The 19,586-nt window shown below is 47.1% G+C and overlaps 1 protein-coding gene across 1 annotated transcript in view; it reads left to right on the forward strand.

Annotated features, from left to right (window-relative positions):
• Positions 1-204: 204 nt before the first annotated feature.
• The window catches only part of LOC126542057 (fibrillin-1-like), a 112,024-nt gene continuing 92,642 nt past the window's right edge, over positions 205-19,586 (forward strand). The window contains exon 1 of the mRNA XM_050189030.3: positions 205-539. Within this exon, the coding sequence (XP_050044987.2) occupies positions 304-539 (236 nt within the window). The 5' untranslated portion in view covers positions 205-303. The remainder of the gene's footprint in view (positions 540-19,586) is intronic.

Raw genomic sequence — 19,586 nt, forward strand, 5'->3', positions numbered from 1 at the left:
GGAGGAGCTGCTTGCGCCGCAGCGGCGGAGCAGTGACTGATAAGCGGTCCGGCCGCTCGGCGTCCACCACCTCCCCGACCGGCAAAGGGCCGCCGCAGGAGCGGCATCGCGGAAAGACAGCCACTGCCGAATCACACTCGCCTCCCCTCCTTCCTGCCACCCTCGGACGAGCGCGAGACCCTCGCCCGCCCTCAGTGCGTACTACTCATCCGACTCCTCCGAGCACCGCTCCGCGTGTCCGTCGCTGGGCGCTACTCCGAGTGCCGCCGCCGCAGGAGGAGGATGATCTGCTCCCGCGCGGCAATGGTCCGCCGCGGCTCCGAGCCCGGCCGTGGACAGCACGTGGCCCGCACCGCGACGAGGCCCGCGGCCACGTCGTCGCGCTGCCTGTCCCTCCTGGCTGCTGCGTGGTTGTGCTGGTGTCTACTGGTCTGCGCGACTCCGCACGGCGTCAAAGCCTTGAGAGAAGAGGCCGAGCTCACCGGTGAAATGGAAGCGGCGTCGGCGACGGGCTCCGGCTCCTTCCAGAGGATGAACCGGTGAGTGCGGTGCCTCTACAGCGCGGGTTTGTCGTCGGAGAGCTTCGCGTGTGGGCCCACTTCGCCGGGCACGCTGCTCGTAAACGTTTCGCTTGCCGTTGGAAGTGTGACGGGTACCGCCACCGCGGAACGGGCGTATTAGGGGTACACGGTTGAGGTTCTCTATCAGAAGATCTCATCGTGTGGAGCCGGAAATGGAATTCTAGTGAATGGCTTCACTTGCGTTTTGTACCCCTTTATGCTGCGCGTCTCGAATGTTTTATTACTTTGAGCGGGGACCTTTCTACAGCGGCATTAACATATCATGACCATGCAGCAGGAAGGAATTACTTAATCTGCTTCTTCATTACATAGAAAGTAACTGACAGGAAAAGAAGATAATAACAGGCAAAGAGAAAAAAAATTGAAAAAGAAGATGAAAAAAGAAAGAATAGAATCGATTATGTCGACTGACGTTGAAACTTAACGATGTCACAGGATAATTTTAATTGTCGAAACAAAAAAAAAAATGAAACAATTATTTGCTTAGACATAGCAGCGCATAACGACGAATTACTTATGACATACCTAAAAACAATTACATTGTTTATTTTTTGGCATTCAAAATTTTGTACGCGGCAATAGGACAGTTTTTTCTTTTGCACTGTTGTGATTTTTAAAGTCATTTAAATCACTGTAATTTGATACTTATTGAACAGCAGAATCAGAATTATGGTCACACACGCACAGAGACACACCGACAGGCGGACAGACACAACCACAAACACACTTTACCGCTACACTGCAAAGGAAGCGTGTATTTCCAGTGCTTTTCTTGCTGCAGCGAGGATAGAATCTTCCACCTCCATTTAAAGTGCTTGCGGTGATCTTATCTTCGAGTTTTTGTTTACGTTCGCTGCCTGGCGATAAGGTTTTCTTTGTACACGACATACTTAACGAAAACGTTGTCACGTACTCTTCCGGTATGACCCGCAAGCTTCCGGTTGTAGAAAGAGCAATCCTGGAATAAGGGCCCATGGCATCCCCATCGTATATCTGTGCTGAAGATATACCTCTACCGAAAGGTTAAAAATACGTCATCGGTGGCTGTTGAGATGTGGGGCTAGCTTCTCCCGACACTATTGTCTCTCCGCGCATAGCTTCTGGGCTGGCAGAACAGGCATTGGTAATAGTTCCCGACAGAGTAGTGGATAGCACGTACAGGTCCTGCGCGAGCAGTACAATTTCATCAGTCATAGCGGTTCTGGAAAAGTTGTCCCAGACCCAAACTACACGAGCTCTGCTACAGGCAAAATTATGTTTTACTAAATCCTTCCTACAAAGTGGTTTTATTGAGCGTGGGCGCTTTATGTACTTTAAGTGTACCGTCGGAGTCTCGCTAGAATCGTGCGTCGATTACGTAAGGCTCATAGTGGAATTGACAGTGTACTGCGTAATACTTCGGGTTCAGATCGATGATGGGGAAGCTTCGAATGATGGACTTTACTGCTTCAAACTGCTGCGTTAGATAAAAGTATTTCGTACGTTGTTATTATTGTGGCGCATTCGGCATTAGCGTAGTTTCCATATCGTGCGCACTTGAATCCGAACATTAGAGCTTTCGAATAACGTTTGCAACCAAGCGTAAACGCATTACGTACGTCAAGAAATAGCGTTGTGCTCACTGCGCATGCTCGGTACGTTGCTGGGTATCGGCGGTCTACGACCATTATGCCAAAGTGCGTTATACAGAGAGTACAGCGTGCGTAATGATTACTTACCCTAAGAAATAACGTTGTCAAACATGACGGTACCCACAGCTCTCGATTCAGCGTGAATTCTCCTAATGGCTACACTCTCGCTATCATTAATCGCCACTAACTGTTGGATGAGCTTTCTTTTCCTCTAAACTCACGTGATACGTTAGTCATGAGCGCACATTGCGTTCAATTTCTGAGATTGTTCGGCGATTCCGGCGCCCGTAGGCTTAACGAGACGCGTCGGCATGGAAACACGAGAACTTCTTTCTCGAGCTCGCCCGACCCAAAAAGACCCGAGAGAGAAATGCGGGGACATCTTGCTGAGGAGTCTCACCTCTGTTGCGCCTCAAAATGCGCGTTGTGCCCCTAGGTAATACGGTGGACGACGTGCTCTGCTTCGTCGGCCGCCCAATACGTCCGTCGTTATATCATGATGACGCGTTATGACAACGGATGCATGACGACTCTATGACAACGATGGCGTGATGACGAAGGCACGATGAGAGTCGGAAGCTCGAATGACGGCGGTGGAATAACGATAGCATGACGACCATGATCACATACCCAGTCACCATGGCTGAAAACAACTTATGGAGTTGAGCTACTGGCGTAAGAGGACGGACGGACGGACGGACGGACAGACGGACGGACAGACAGACAGACGGAGAAACGGACGGACGGACGCACGGACGGACGGACGGACGGACGGACGGACGGACGGACGGACGGACGGACGGACGGACGGACGGACGGACGGACGGACGGACGGACGGACGGACGGACGGACGGACGGACGGACGGACGGACGGACGGACGGACGGACGGACGGACGGACGGACGGACGGACGGACGGACGGACGGACGGACGGACGGACGGACGGACGGACGGACGGACGGACGGACGGACGGACGGACGGACGGACGGACGGACGGACGGACGGACGGACGGACGGACGGACGGACGGACGGACGGACGGACGGACGGACAGACAGACAGACAGACAGACAGACAGACAGACAGACAGACAGACAGACAGACAGACAGACAGACAGACAGACAGACAGACAGACAGACAGACAGACAGACAGACAGACAGACAGACAGACAGACAGACAGACAGACAGACAGACAGACAGACAGACAGACAGACAGACAGACAGACAGACAGACAGACAGACAGACAGACAGACAGACAGACAGACAGACAGACAGACAGACAGACAGACAGACAGACAGACAGACAGACAGACAGACAGACAGACAGACAGACAGACAGACAGACAGACAGACAGACAGACAGACAGACAGACAGACAGACAGACAGACAGACAGACAGACAGACAGACAGACAGACAGACAGACAGACAGACAGACAGACAGACAGACAGACAGACAGACAGACAGACAGACAGACAGACAGACAGACAGACAGACAGACAGACAGACAGACAGACAGACAGACAGACAGACAGACAGACAGACAGACAGACAGACAGACAGACAGACAGACAGACAGACAGACAGACAGACAGACAGACAGACAGACAGACAGACAGACAGACAGACAGACAGACAGACAGACAGACAGACAGACAGACAGACAGACAGACAGACAGACAGACAGACAGACAGACAGACAGACAGACAGACAGACAGACAGACAGACAGACAGACAGACAGACAGACAGACAGACAGACAGACAGACAGACAGACAGACAGACAGACAGACAGACAGACAGACAGACAGACAGACAGACAGACAGACAGACAGACAGACAGACAGACAGACAGACAGACAGACAGACAGACAGACAGACAGACAGACAGACAGACAGACAGACAGACAGACAGACAGACAGACAGACAGACAGACAGACAGACAGACAGACAGACAGACAGACAGACAGACAGACAGACAGACAGACAGACAGACAGACAGACAGACAGACAGACAGACAGACAGCCGGCCGCCTTTTCCAATTAGATGCCCAACTTCACGATTGTTACTAACAATTTTACGAATCGGTCTTACTGCCCTCCATATGTTGGGAACTTGGAACAAGAACTACGCGCCTGTGAATCAATATTTGTAAATGGCGTAACGTGCACGAATTTATATTGAAGGAAAGCTTCGCGGTGGCTCAGCGAACGCAACGTTGTGCTGATGAACGTCCGCGAAGGTCACCGGTTCGGTTTCTAGCTGAGCGGGCAGCGTTGCCTAGGAGGAGGAATATAAAGATACGCGTGGACTTAAATTTAGGCTCGTGTTAGAGAAGTGTAGGTAGTCAAAATTTAGCCGTTGATCTCCATCCATTACGGTGTGTGTTCAAATTTGAGATGTGGAGCTTGCGTCTTCAGAATGCTTCTTCAGGACCTTCTTCAGGAAACGTAGCACCAGAAAGTCGACCGGGAAAAGCCCTAATGGAGATACATAGTGCAGCATGTAGAAGTATTAGATACGATAAAGTGCAGTGATCATAGGTTAGTGAGGTCTAGAATTTACCTCAATGTGAAGAGACAAAGAGTAAAATTAGTAAAGAAGAAATAGGCCAACCTAGACGCACTAAGGGTAAAGGCAGACCAATTTACGCTGGTGCTTGCAAACAAATATTAAGCCTTAAAACAGAGGAATGAGGATGACATAGAGGAAATGAACGAAACCTTAACTAGGCTGGCTTCAGAAGCAGCAGTAGGAGTGGGAGGCAACGCACCAAGGGACCCAGTAGGTAAGTTATACCAGGTAATGCAGGAACTCATAAAGAAACGACAAAGAATGAAAGTGTCCAACTCGAGAGATCAGCTAGAATTCGCGGAACTGTCAAAACTGATCAACAAGCAAAATGTAAGTTATATTCGAAATTATAACGTGAGAAAGACTGAGGGAGCAGTAAAAAATGAACAAGGCCTGAAATCAGTGAGAAGGAAACTTGGCGTAGGACAAACGAAGATGCATGCGCTGAAAGATAAGCAGGCCAATATCATCAGCAATTTCGAAGATACAGTAAAAGCAGCAGAATAATTCTATACTGACCTGTATAATACCCAGAGCAGCCAGGACACCTCCTTTGAAAGTAGTAATGAAGCGGTAACAGAGGCTCCTTCTTTAACTTGCAATGAAGTTAGAAGGGCCTTGCGAGACATGAAACAAGGAAAGGCGGCAGATGCAGATAGAATAACAATCGATATAATCAAAGATGGATGATATATCATGCTTGAAAATATTGCGACCCTTTTTACGACATGTCTCATGACTTCAAGCGTTCCAGAGAAGTGGAAGAATCCCATCAATATGCTAATACACAAAAAAAGGAAACGTTAAATAATTGAAAAATTATAGGTCCATTAGCTTACTTCCACTACTGTATAAAATATTCACCAAGATAATTTCCAATAGAATAAGGGCAACAGTTGACTTCAGTCAACCAAGGGAACAAGCTGGCTTCAGGAAGGGATACTCTACAATGCATCACATCCATGTCATCAATCAGGCAATCGAGAAATCTGCAGAGTACAATCAACTTCTCTATATGGATTTCATAGATTATGACAAGACATTTGCTTCAGTAGAAATACCAGCAGTCATAGAGGCATTGCGTAATCAAGGAGTACAGGAGAAATGCGTGAATATCTTGGAAAACATCTACAAAAATTCCACAGCTACCTTGATTCTCCACAAGTAGAAATATACCTATAAAGAATAGGGTCAGACAAGGAGACACAATCTCTCCAATGCTATTCACTGCGTGCTTGGAAGAAGTATTCAAGCTATTAAACTGGGTAGGCCTAGGAGTGAGGATCAACGGCAACTATCTCAGCAACCTTCGGTTTGCAGATGACATTGTCCGGTTCAGCAACACTGCAGACAAATTTGACCAAATAATTGAGGATCTTAACAAGGATGTGTAAGAGTGGGGATGAAGATTAATATGTGAGAAGACAAAGATAGTGCTCAATACAGCCGCGCAAGTGAACAACAGTTCAGGATCGCCAATCAGCCTTTAGAGTCTGTGAAGGCGTACGTTTGCCTATGTCTATTACTCACAGAAGACCCTGCTCATGACAAAGAAATTTAAAGAAGAATAAAAATGGGCTGGTGTGCATACGGCCGGCATTGACAGATCCTGACTGGAAGCTTACCACTATCAGGCAGTCCCATTGTAGTCTTTGACTTCGGGACCACCTTCGGTATATTAACATCTTGTAATTTTTCCAATCATCACAATGAAACCGATTCAGATTCTGATTCTGACTGAAAAGAAAGGTGCACAATCAATACATTCAACCGGTGCTAACATATGTGGCAGAAACTTCGAGGTTGACATAGAAGCTAGAGAACAAGTTAAGTACCGCGCAAAGAGCGATGGAACGAGGAATGTTAGGCCTAAGGTTAAGAGACAGGAAGAGAGCGGTGTGAATCAGAGAGCAAAGGGGAGTAGCCGATATTCTAATATTGACATTAAGAGAAAAAAATGGAGCTGTGCAGGCCATGTAATGCGTAGGATAGATAACCGGTGGACCATTAGGGTTACAGAATGGGTGCCAAGAGAAGGGAAGCGCAGTCGAGGACGGCAGAAAACTAGGTGAGGTGATGAAATAAGGAAATCCGCAGGCGCAAGTCGGAGTCGGCTGGCGCAGGACAGGGGTATTTGGAGATGGCAGGGGGAGGTCTTCGTCCTGCAGTGGACATAAAATAGGCTGATGATGACGCTAATACTTGCTTTTCACAACGTTATTGTCTCTTCATATATACCTTCTTCGTATATAAGAGAGTTTGGTGCAACTCTAGCATTCCCACGAGCGTGAGTGAGAGGATGCGATTTGGTAACAGGTAAGATGTGCGGTGACCAGAGGGCACTAGAGCATTCAGCGTACGTGTTAAAAAGGTTAAGGACCATTCATAACTAGCGTATTGGCTGACCTGACTTTTGTTACATTTCCAGGCGGTGTTGTAAACGTCATTCGAGAGTGTATATGGCTGGCGAATGAGTGGTTCACCTGCGCGTGAACGAGAGACCAGTAGCCATAAGGAGTCCGTACAGCTTACGGACTCCTTCAGGGAGTTATAGACACCACTATCGCTGTACAATCTTTACTGCTCTGCCCAAGTGTCATATATATTCAAATAGGAGATAGTCAGGATATTTTACATAGCATTCAACTGCTGACTCAATAACTGTCTTCACTGTATGACACAAACACGTGCACTGCGAAGCAAAACTAACCGATGGATTACGAATGTTGTACCGTTTGTATATATATATATATATATATATATATATATATATATATATACACACACACACTTGCGTTCACCGGAAATTTGACTGAATGTAACTTTAGTCATTCGTAGCAAAGTCGCACAGGTGCTCACTTACTACGCCCCTATATCGAGAGCTCGACTCCTCTTTGTATGTGCCAGTAGCTCGTTAACTAACACAGACATCCCATTTTAATTTTGGTTTCCAAATAACGAAACAAAGAAAGAACACCACAAATACCTGAACAAAAGTATCCTCCTTCAACCTGAACTTTTTTGCACAGTCCTATCCAGAAGCACATCACTTATAGACATGCGGCCTCAAATTTTATATGATCGATTAACATCGTATATAGTTATACGGCAAAAAGTAAATAACTGGATCGCTTCGGATATTTTTACATTCTCTCCCTGCAGCGCTCTATCAACTTCGCCGATAGAAAGTGCAGGGTCCCCAAAGGGCTTTTAGAAAGCCCGTTAGAAAGTGCTAGGTACCTAAAGAGGACTTTCTTTTGTGTGTGGGATCTGACATCGAGAAGCTGCTCAGCGGGCTATGAGGCACGGCGTTGTGCGAGGCTCCGGACTGATTTTGACCAGCTACAGGATTTTATAAAGTGCACGGTACAGGATCGTGTTTGCATTCCGTCGCCGCTCGGGATGTGGCCACCGTGGCGGGAAATCGAACCCCGCGACCTGGTGCTAAAGCAGCGCGATCTAAAGGGTTCCGAGCAGAAAGCAAATGCGAGGGACACTGCCACTAACGCTTATCTCCAACGAGAGAGACGTATAAAGTGACCCACTTGGTTATCGCAGACACGCCTGGCCAAGTACCGGGCAACCCCTCGACTTTCTCTCAAGCCTCCTCCGAGGAAATGTAGGTCGCATGCAAGTGAAATTTGGGAAGTAGAACTAGTAACTTTTTCGTATTGTATTAACCCCTTAGTTTCTACGAGTGTTATATCTTAAATTCTTGATTAGCTTTAAGCCCGTCATGCGTATGCTGAAGCGGGCGCTCTCACCATTATTTATTTGTTTTATTGTGAGGGATTGAGCAAAGGGTATTGATAGCAAAAAGTAAAAACCATGCCCGAAAGAAGCGTTATGTAAAGAAATTGCCCCATTTCATCGACTAACGACGAACGGCGTTTCAAGGTATTTCGCGATAATGGAATGTTATTGAGGGCGGGATGCACAGGAAGTATCAACTGTCGTTGTCAGCCAACCATCATTTACTGCTGCATATAGATGTCATTTCGTTATAGATATAAGTAATTCATTAGGTTCACGTCGCGGAACTCCGCTAAACGGGCAATGCGTTTTAGCGAACGAAGTGTGTTCATTTTACTCAGCGGACATTCGGAGCTCTTGCACTGTCAGCTCACCTCAGGCAATTCTTCTTCTACTCTTACAGTTTGGTACGAGCTACAATCAGCTTTTAGATTACCGATACTCTCTTGCTCCCCGACCAAACGCGTCGCGTTCAATTCGGAATGCTTACGAAAACAGCACTTTCAGGTCGACCGCTTGGTAGGAAAATAAGGAGATCATTAACAGGTTGGATCACGGGTTCCGTGATGAAGTCCAAGTGCTTCCGAAGTGTGTCCATAACTATTGTTTCTTTTTATGGCGGAAATTTGACATGCAAGTAGTAGGTAATATTCGAATGTGCACTCACGCTTTATGTTGCAGAACTTGGTGCTGTTTTGAGAGAGAGAGAGAACAACTTTAGGGAAAATGCCTGCAGAGTCGGTTAGGCTCCCTCCACGCAGGGAGGACAAGCTTTTACCGCGACGCGGCCACTACGTCAATCTCGTGCATTGTGCTGTTTTCATTCTATTTTATCCCAAACATTATAGAGATACGTTGGTGCCTTTAAGTACCGCCGCTTATCCCTCACAGCTGAGTGAGCGAATGAGAGGCTCAGGCAAAAGAGAACAACAAGAGACCACACGCACTTAAGCGCACGGTGTAACAGACAAGTAGCCCAATACGGAAGCAGTTCTGAAGTTCGTACATGCACTTGTCTTTTGTGCTTGTCAGTTACTCTTGGTTACTTTGGTTTCTTCCATCTGCAACTGCTCTGCGCTGTGCTGAATCTGGGCACAGCTCAATGCGCCTCCCCACCGCCATCCATATAATCACCGGTCGTATATATATAACGATGCTGCGGGTCAAGCGTCTCTCTCCGTTTAAAGAGCAGGGCACGAAGATCAGGACAGAAGAAGAACCCAAACGACAGGACCGGCGCTTCTTCTGTCCTGATCTTTGCGCCCTGCTCTTCACACATTCAAGCATGAACCAACTAGCCCAAGCGAAAGCTTTATTTGAGCACGTCTCTCTCAGATGTCGCTCTCAGAATTTTCGCTCTTGTGCTTACATTTTCCGACGCAAGTCAATACCACAGTAAATCATTCCGAGAGTCCCGCTTTAGAAAATGAACGCAAATATACTCAAATCGTATTTCCTTTCCGTTAAGAGTACCTGCAGACGGCAGAGTGGATGCCCGATTCTAGGACAGCCACTTTAGAAAACTGTAGAAGCAAACCGCGTATCATTTGCTGAACCTACTGTCGTCCTTCTAATAAAGCATGCATGATACACAAGCCAGCAGATGCAAGAAGCTGAATTAAGGCAAAGATCAACGTATTGAAAAACATGGGGAACATAGCTATAACTTTTAAGAGGCAGTTAGCGACCATGTCAAATCTTAACTGATGTCCCAAGGCTCACAGTTGGTTTTTGATCCCAAAGATCATTGTGCTGCCAGCCAAAAGTTCAGCATATATGACACAGTGAGCATGAACAAGTGATGGGCATGACATAAGCTGTCGCAATCTGCGGCCGTAATTTCACTGCCCTATATCATATGCAGCTGACGGTGTGCAGTTAGAAAAAAAAAACAAGCAAACAAACAAGAATATGAGTGTGAGATAGGCCCTTGTTCAGCTCCAACGCGCACGGCGTTGTCATGTGAGCCAACTCAGACAGACCCGGTCTTCGTTCGTAGGAGATAAAAATGTGGTCGAAACGTCTTCGTTTGAACTCTTCCCCATGGCTGCAGGTAAATGCGGCGTTTCTATGACAGCGCGAACTATAGAGCAGAATCTTTTAGCCAGAGCCGAGATTCTGCACTTTTTCTACGTACAAGGGTTTCCTCATTGAACGGTGTGAATTCGTGAATTGCGGTTGCGTACGGGAAGCTTTGTGAGCGCGGAGGTTGGTTCTATTACTAGACATGACAAGGAGAGAGCAGGCTAAACGAGACCATATTGAATCACGCGGCATCAATTTTAGTCAAGCGGATGTTAGTTCATGTCTGATGACCTACATTTTAGGGCACCATTGTGAAGCCAGTCGAGTGAGCATTCCTCATTCAACGTTGAGCAGTAGCGCGATATTTGGTGCCACAATACCGAAGGAGATCGCGCCTCCTATGCTTGATGGCAGCGCTCTCTCGATGACCGTGAACATTTGCATAATGGCACGATGGTGATGACGTCAAAGGAGTGACACTTCACATGTCGGCTCTCCAAGTGTCAAGCCCGCAGGTGGCGGCCACAGTGTTTGTTCTCCATACGGTTGAAGGACTTTGAATAAAAGTGCTTGCGATGCGGTTAGCGAGAGTAGATCACTGCACCTAGTCGTCCTGCCGTCTTGGAGACGCCTTATCAGGCCACTCTGTCTTCGTTGCAGCGCGAAGCATGCGTGTGGATAAGATTGGCTCGAGTGAATCGCGCAAAGTCGCACCCACTTTCGTGCATGGAAGGCTAGGTGGAGAGTGGGAAATCGTTCGCGACTGCTGAACGCGCACGTGGCAGCTACTGGGCCAGACGCAAACCGTGCATGAGGGACATCAAGGAATGATAGCTTGCACGTCACGTCGCCAGTGGCATAGTTTCGCGCTGCTCGCAACTTTTTCGGTGCTGTCTGAGACAAGGCCAGAGGTGACGCACACTGTGACCATTCCTATAGCTTATGGAATCAATGTGAATGGAACGTCGTGATTTCGTGGCCTAGGTGCACGGATATATCAATGAATTACAATGAACGAACAACCTACTGTTCCTTTTCTTGTGTGAGAATGCAGCTGCAGACTTAAAATTGGGGATGCTAGATACGTTCAGCCGAATTAATCTGCAACCTCAAATTTTCACGAATGTCATGATATCCTATCCTCTACAATATCGAGTGGGGCAGAGAGAGAGAGATACTGAATGGCGAGCTCTCTGCTCGTCGTTGCTCGTGCGTGCGTGCGTGCGCATCTCTTGTTATATTTCCCCCTTTCATTTTTCTCCCAGTTCTCCCTCTCTCTATACAGGGTAACAAAACAGGTGCACCTTCGCTAACCTTCTTAACTTTTCTTCGCTCTCTCTTCTCACTTTCATAAAGAAAATACCATAGTAAAACATCATGCAGGTATAATGTTCCCTACCATGTTGTACTTTACTGTTACTGTTTAGTGCCCTATTGTACGCACAGTTGGAGCGCGCGAAGCACCTGCCACATTTAACGAATGGTTAATCGTTCTCAGTTCGACGTAACGAAAAATCACACGCTCACGAAACTTGCTCTCTATACGACACACTCGTGATGGCGTTAAAATTAAACATCGTTTCTCGAGGATTTAGCATCCTTGAAGAATATGTGAATGCCGCAGCAGCAGAGGTTCGACTCCAGCTTCACCTGCTCAGTCACAATAATTCGAAATTTTGTCTTGTATCAAACTTTTCTTACAAGGCGGAGAGCGGAATAGTCAAGATTTAGGCGAAGTCTGTAGCTGACATTCGGTTCGGTCTGCGCAGTAAGGACTTCGAGTATCGAATACAGTCATTATTTTGCCCCTTATTAGTAAGCGCAGTGTCTTGTTTCGGCAAACCACAAACAAGAACGAGCACATAGTTGGTGATTCACAGCCACAACGTTAGATATCAACACGTGCATCAATCGCAGCTGATAGAAGCGTCAAGAAACTTAATCCCTTGCGAACCTTCAGCCTTCCAACAGATTTGCCATGGTGGAAAGACGACGTTGGGGTGGAAGGCAGTAGAGAAGTCAAGAAAAAAAATACAGGGGGCTGTCATTTCATCGCCTCCCTTCTCGCTTTGACGACCCGGAGGGCTCATGCCTGACGTAAGCTGTATTATGGTTGTGCGTACGGGCACGACACCTGAGCCGCTGGCGCGGCGTTGACAGCTTGTCTATGCGTACTCCCACACGGCCGCTGCCACTCAAGGTCATTCGCACTGGGAAACAACTCGGCAGAGGGGCTGACCTCTTCGGTTTCGATTACAACGTCTCTCGCTTCAACTCCCTCGGGAGTCGGTTGGCGTCTGCCCAACTAAGAAAGGACCTGCCGTGTTATGGACGGGCAGTTGCGCTGGCATTCCGTTCATAATCGCCAGGGTACAGACCACGACCGTACCCGGGCGTGACGTTGACTCCGTGACGAATCGAAACGCGAGAAGCGTTGATAATTTCCCTCGCATCTTATTTCCTACACGGAAGTCGAGCGCATATCGACGGCGCTTTTGTCTTATTCAGTTCGTGCGCTTGCGTTGATGTATAAAAATGCCACAAGTCTCGGGAGTCTCGCAAACGCATCGTTTCTCGAAAATCCCGCAACCCTGCAGTGCACAGAGTGTGTCTTATAGGGTAGAAATTTGCGCTTTCTGATTCTTAAGCCTTTATCGCAGCGACAGCGCAGCCTTAGTCATCAAAATTTTCACCCACTCGCTCTGTCTAAATCGAGTTCGCTGTGTACAGAGCCCTGAATAGATGGTTTGGTCACTGGAAGTGGTTCCCAACCGCACTTAACACGCAAGCATGTGAACGCTGCGCTTACTGGCCCTAGTCTTATTTTGTAAATAGAAAGAACGTCTGCATACGTACACACACAGCAAGATGGGTCGGCGCTACCGGCCGCAGCTGCACCACACAGCGTTATGCCCGGAATGATGTGAACTGCTGTAGCCTAGGAACATTTTCGATAGATGACGCTTTCAGCAGACGTCGGATAACACGTTCAATGGAAAGAATGACAGGGAAAGAGAGAAAAAAAAAGAAGAAGAGACAGAGAGGTTCACCAAACTTTGTACAGCCGGTTTCCCTACCTGCACGGAAGTGAATGGGTGATGTGTACGAGAGAAGAGGCAAGAGTTCGGACAGATCAGCGGCTTCTTGGCTTCTCAATTCTTCCAAACGACACGTCAATAGAATGGATTGAAGCCCCTCCTCTGTCGGCCCTTGAATTCGGAGTGACGTTTTACAACACCGGTCTCCCGGAGGCTGAGCTTCCGAATGGGGCAAAACAATTGTCCCGTCGCGCAGCGCACACGACGAGCAGGAAGAGAGAGAGCTGAGGTCACCGCCTTGTTGACGACGCCCGTTTGACCGCAACCCGACAAAAGAGTTCGAACGCGCGAATAAGCGGGCGGGCATAAATCAGCTCTCCGGACGCGCGTACAAAGCAACACACGAGCGGCCGGCGATCGCGCGTGTAGGGGCGCTTGATTTACACGAGGCCGACCGCGGACCTCCTCGGAGGCGTTCGCGCCGTCGGCTGATACAGCGGCGTCGAACGCCGTTTTATACGTTCCTGCGACGCCCGGAACGCCATTAAAAAGCGGTTAACTCGCGGAGAACGCGATATCGCGGCCTTGATCAAAGCGGACAGATTGGTAGCCACTGCTGCTCCGACGGGCCGAGGGCGACATTTTGTTCTATATTTTGCTGTATTATTGTTTTGTTGGATCGCATGACCCCTTTCAGAGACCTCACCCGACACTACACAGATTGCACAGATGCAAATACGCACCACCGCACGACAAGCTAAGCAAGAAACAGGCGGTGGCCTGGAGGCAGTTACAGACACACACACATATCAGAGACCCGGCGATCCTTCACCTCTGCTAACCCGACATTCATCCGACGATTGTAAAGCGTGCGGAGCCAGAGCGACGGCTGCAGCACATGCTGTGGGTATGCACCGGTAGCGAGCAGCAGGAGTCCCCGACGAACGGGGTAGACATGGCAGTCTCGAACCGAGGGGTGCGTTGGGATGAGGCCCTGCTCAGCCACGACCTCGCTATTCAGCTGTGGGCCGTCCGGCACGCCGAGGAAGCCGCCCGAGTCCAAGGACTTGAGGATGTCACCTATAGGCTGGGGTGCTTATGGCTCTACCCAGCCGAAATCACTAGACATTTCGAATGAAGTTTTCACGCACTGTATTCTGCAGAGTTTTTCTGTGTGTTACTAAACCGCGGTAGCGAAGGGAACGGAAAAACATACTCTTATTGAAGGCGCTCTTGTCTACCAGCAACGAAATATTTTTTTTTTAAATGCGAAGCATTTTGTGGCGAACATTTGCCACTTTGACAGCATCTATCTATCTAACCGCCCACGTCTTGGTGCTCTCATGGTCGTTTCAATAACTTGGTATGTACCAAAATTGCCATAAGATGACAAGAGTGTATGACGAACATAAACGATAGATCATTACATGAATGCCATGACATACGTGTCGTGTAGGTCACGAAACAGCCGCCTACGTCTTGGTGCTCTCATGGTTGTTTCGTTAACTTCGTACGCTCCCCGCGCACTGCTTCGCATAACATCGATTCCCAAAGGGCGTGGTATGTGCCGGATTTTTTCGTGGCGTGCCTGCGTTTCGCTTGAGATAACGATCATGAGCACCTTCGAACAGGTTCGAGTCAATGCAGACTGAAGTCAGTGCAGCAGGCGCTTAGCTAAAAGCTCTTTCTAAGCGGGCTTCTCTCTGGCCGTGCTCTATTCGACTACGCTTCGTTCCTCAAGCGCACTTGCATCGTTTCATGCAGTTCGTCTTTAGTGAGCATCCGACTGTCCATGCCAACCGGAGTATTTATATTTATAATCCTGGTTTCTACTTCACTCCAACTGCGAGCTCGTTTATGTTACTAACTATGGCTTGACTTCGACCCTGCGTCTTACTTTGTTTCTTGTGACTAGTGGCAACAGACTTACGGGTGGTGGACCAATGATGAAGCATCGGCACTGACGAACACGTTCCGAACAGTACAACGTGCGTTCTTGGCATTTGTCAGCCGTCACCGATAATCATCCTTTCTGTGACCATGTCGACATAGCGCTTCCTGGTAAGCGGACTTTCGTCTCCGTAGACAGCTGTTTGCAATGATCTTCGGACAACTCGCAGGGCCTGAAAGCGAGGCGGGATCTGTGCTACGGTGTGGAAATGCAACTGGAGGAAGGCCAAAGTGATGGTCGGTTGACTGTTTGGTTGTAGCTCAGCGAAATGCACAGAGCAACCCACTGTGAGGGATCGGTCATGAATCGGGTGGTGCAAGAGTTAAAAAAAGGGTTAAGCTCTGAAGCTTGTCGATGCTGATGTTGGGTCATTTTCAAGATGGCGCATACCCACGAGGGGCATAAGACACATAGATGAGAAATTGAGTATCTAGGAAAAAGAGAATTGTGTAAACGCAAGAAAGTAAACTTATATTATGAGACAGTATAACGCAACAAGAAAAACAGTAATTAAAAGAACATGTGACAACATCTCACCATATCGACAGTATCCCTAGCAACGACACAGACTTGATGCTTCTGTAAGCTTATGGAGTGCATTACAATTTGCCCTGCAGCTGCGATCCAATTGCACAGCTTCAAATTATAGTAAGTTTGAAATAGCCTCCCATTTACGCCTCTTCATCTTCTTTATTTCTGCCTTTGCAACATAAGACCATGTGTCCGCGCTTTTTCAAAGTACAAAACTAGAAGAGTGAAAGCCTATAATATTTAACAAAAGTTTGGTTTATGTTGAACACTATTACAGGGCTTCCTGTGAATATGCATTCACAAAGCACTATTAGGCTAGAATTGTTCACAGGATAAAAACTCCCGCTAATCCTGACGCTTAATATATAATTAGGAAAGGCGTTCAGCCAATGGCAAGGCGCACTTACGAACTAGCGCCTGCCATCATAAATCATAATCATCAACCTGTTTTAAGTCAACTGCAGGACGAAGGCCTCTCCCTCCGATCTCCAATTGCCCCTGTCCTGCGCCGACCGATTCCAACTTGCGCCTGCGAATTTCTTAATTTCGTCACCCCATCTAGTCTTTTGCTGCCCTCGACTGCGTTTCCCTTCTCTTAGCACCCATTCTGTAACCCTAATGGTCCACCGGTTATCTAACCTACGCGTTACATGACCTACCCAGATCCGTTTCTTTCGCTTTAATGTCAATTAGAATATCGGCTTTGCCCGTTCGCTCTCACATCCACGCAGTTCTCTTCCTGTCTCTTAATGTTACGCCTATCATTTTTCGTTCTATCGCTCTTTGAGCGGTCCTTAACTTATTTCGACCTTCTTTATCGGTCTCCAAATTCTTGCCCCATATGTTAACACCGGTCGAATGCACTGATTGTACAACTTTCTTTTTAGTGATAATGGTAACCTTCCAGTAAAGATCTGAGTATGTTTGCCGTGTACACTCCAACTCAATTTTATTCTTCTGTAAATTTCCTTCTTATAATCAAGGTCTCCCGTGAGTAATTGACCTACGTAAACGCATTCCTTCGCCGACTCTAGAGGCTCACTGGCGATCTTGAACTCGTGTTACCTTGCCAGGCTATTGATCATTATCTTCGTTTTTAATTTTAATAATTCGTTTTTAATTTTAATAAAGTTTAATTAATCTTCAACCGCACTCTTACACTCTCTCTGTTAAGGTCCTTAGTCATTTGTTGTGACTCGCCCCCGTGTTTCCAAACAGGACAATGTCATCTGGAAACCGAAGGTTGCTGAGGTATTCGCCGTTGATCCTTACTCCTAAGCCGTCGCAATTTAATAGCTTGAATAATTCTTCCAAGCACGCAGTGAATAGCACTGGATAGATTGTATCTCCTTGTTTGACCCCTTTCTAGGAATCTTCCTACTTGTGGAGAATTAGGGTAGCTGTGAAATCTTTGTAGATATTTTCCAATATATTTACATAAGCCTCCTGTACTCCTTGATTACGTAATGCCTCTATAACTGCTGGTATCTCAACTGAATCAAATGCCTTTTCGTAATCCATGAAAGCCATGTGGAGAGGCTGATTGTTCTCTGCAGATTTCTCGATTACCTGTTTGATTACATGGATGGGACCCATTGTATAGCATCCCTTCCTGAAGCCAGCCTGTTCCCTTGGTTGTTTGAAGTCAAGTGTTGCCCTTATCCTATTGGAATTATCTTGGTGAATATTTTATACAGTAGTGGAAGTAAGCTAATGGGCCTATAATTTTTTAATTCTTTAACGTTTCCCTTTTTGTGGATTAGTATAATGTTGGCATTCTTTCAGTTCTCCGGGACCCTTGAAGTCGTGAGACATGTCGTATAAAGGGCCGCAGGCTTTTCAAGAATGATGTCTCCTCCATATTTGATTAAATCTACTTTTATTTCATCTTCTCCTGCAGCCTTTCCTCGTCTCATGTCTTCTAAGGCCATTCTAACTTTATCGCAAGTTATAGAAGGAGCCTCTGTAATCTGTTCATTACTACTTTCAATGTAGGTATCCTGGCTGCTCCTGGCTGTACAGGTTGGTACAGAATTCTTCCCCTGCTTTTATATATCTTCGAAATTGCTGATATTACCCGGCTTATCTTTCATTGAATACATCTTGGCTTGTCCTATGCCAAGTTTTCTTCTCAGTGATGTTATGCTGCGTCCATTTGTTACTGCTTCCTCAGTCTTTCTCACGTTAAAATATCAAATATCCCTTACATTCTCCTTGTTGATCAGTTTTGACAGTTCCGCGAATTCTATCTGATCTCTTGAGTTGGACACTTTAAGTCTTTGTCGCTTCTTTGTGAGTTCCTTCGTTACTTGAGAGAGCTTACCTACTGGTTCCTTTAGTGCATTGTCTCCCACTTCAATTGCTGCTTCTGAAGCCAGCCTAGTTACGGTTTCATTCATTACCTCTATGTCATCTACATCTCGCTGTTCGAAGGCTCAATATTTGTTTGCAAGTGCCAGATTGAATTGGTGCGCTTTTATCCTTACTGCGTCTAGGTTAGCCTTTTCTTCTTGACCAACTTTAGGCTTTCTCTCTTCAAATTCAGGTGAATCTTAGACCTCACTAACCTATCATCACTGCACTTTACCCTTCCTAACACTTCCACATCCTGCACTATGCTGGTATCAGCAGAAAATATGAAATCAATTTCATTAATTGTTTCACCCTTAGGGCTTTTCCAGGTCCACTTTTGTTTCTACGCTTTCTGAAGAAGGTATTCATTATTCGCAGTTTATCCCTTTCTGCGAATTCCACCAACATCTCTACTCTAGTGTTTCTAAAACCGACGCTGTAGTTGCCAATTGCTTGGTCACCATCCTGCTTTCCCGCCTCTTTTGTATTGAAGTCGCCCATTACAACTGTATAATGAGTTTGCACTTTTCTGATGGCTAATTCCACATCTTCATTAAACTGATCTACTTCATCATCATCCTGACTGGAGGTTGAAGCGTAGGCTTGCACCACCTTTAGTATATACATCTTATTAAGTTTTTTACTGCTACTGCTACCCTCTCATTAATGCTGTAGAATTCTTCAATATTTGCCGCTATGTCTTTATGCATTAGGAATCCTACCCCGTTTAACTTCCTTTCTGGGAGTCCTCTATAGCAGAGGATGTGGCCGTTAGTCAGCACTGTATAAGCCACACCAGTTCTTTTAACCTCACTAAGGCCAATGATATCCCAAACAGTGCCTGATAGTTCCTCAAAGAGTCCTACTATGTTAGCCTCACTCGAAAAAGTTGGGGTGATAAAGGTTGCAAGGTTCAGTTTCCATTGGCGGCCTGTCCGGGTCCAGAGATTCTTAGCATCCTCTGCTGAGTTGCAGGTCTGACCGCCGCCTTGGTCAGATGCTCCGCAGCTGCTGGGGACTGAAAGCCACGGGCTAATTGTAGGAATCATGAGGGAGGTAGAGGCCGAATACTCCGCCAAGGAGACCAATTCCTGTTCTGGTGAGGGAGTGTCTTTGCTGAAGCTTAGTGGGCCTTCCTAATTGG

Source organism: Dermacentor andersoni, chromosome 2 (assembly GCF_023375885.2).
Source record: "Dermacentor andersoni chromosome 2, qqDerAnde1_hic_scaffold, whole genome shotgun sequence".
Taxonomy (NCBI): domain Eukaryota; kingdom Metazoa; phylum Arthropoda; class Arachnida; order Ixodida; family Ixodidae; genus Dermacentor; species Dermacentor andersoni.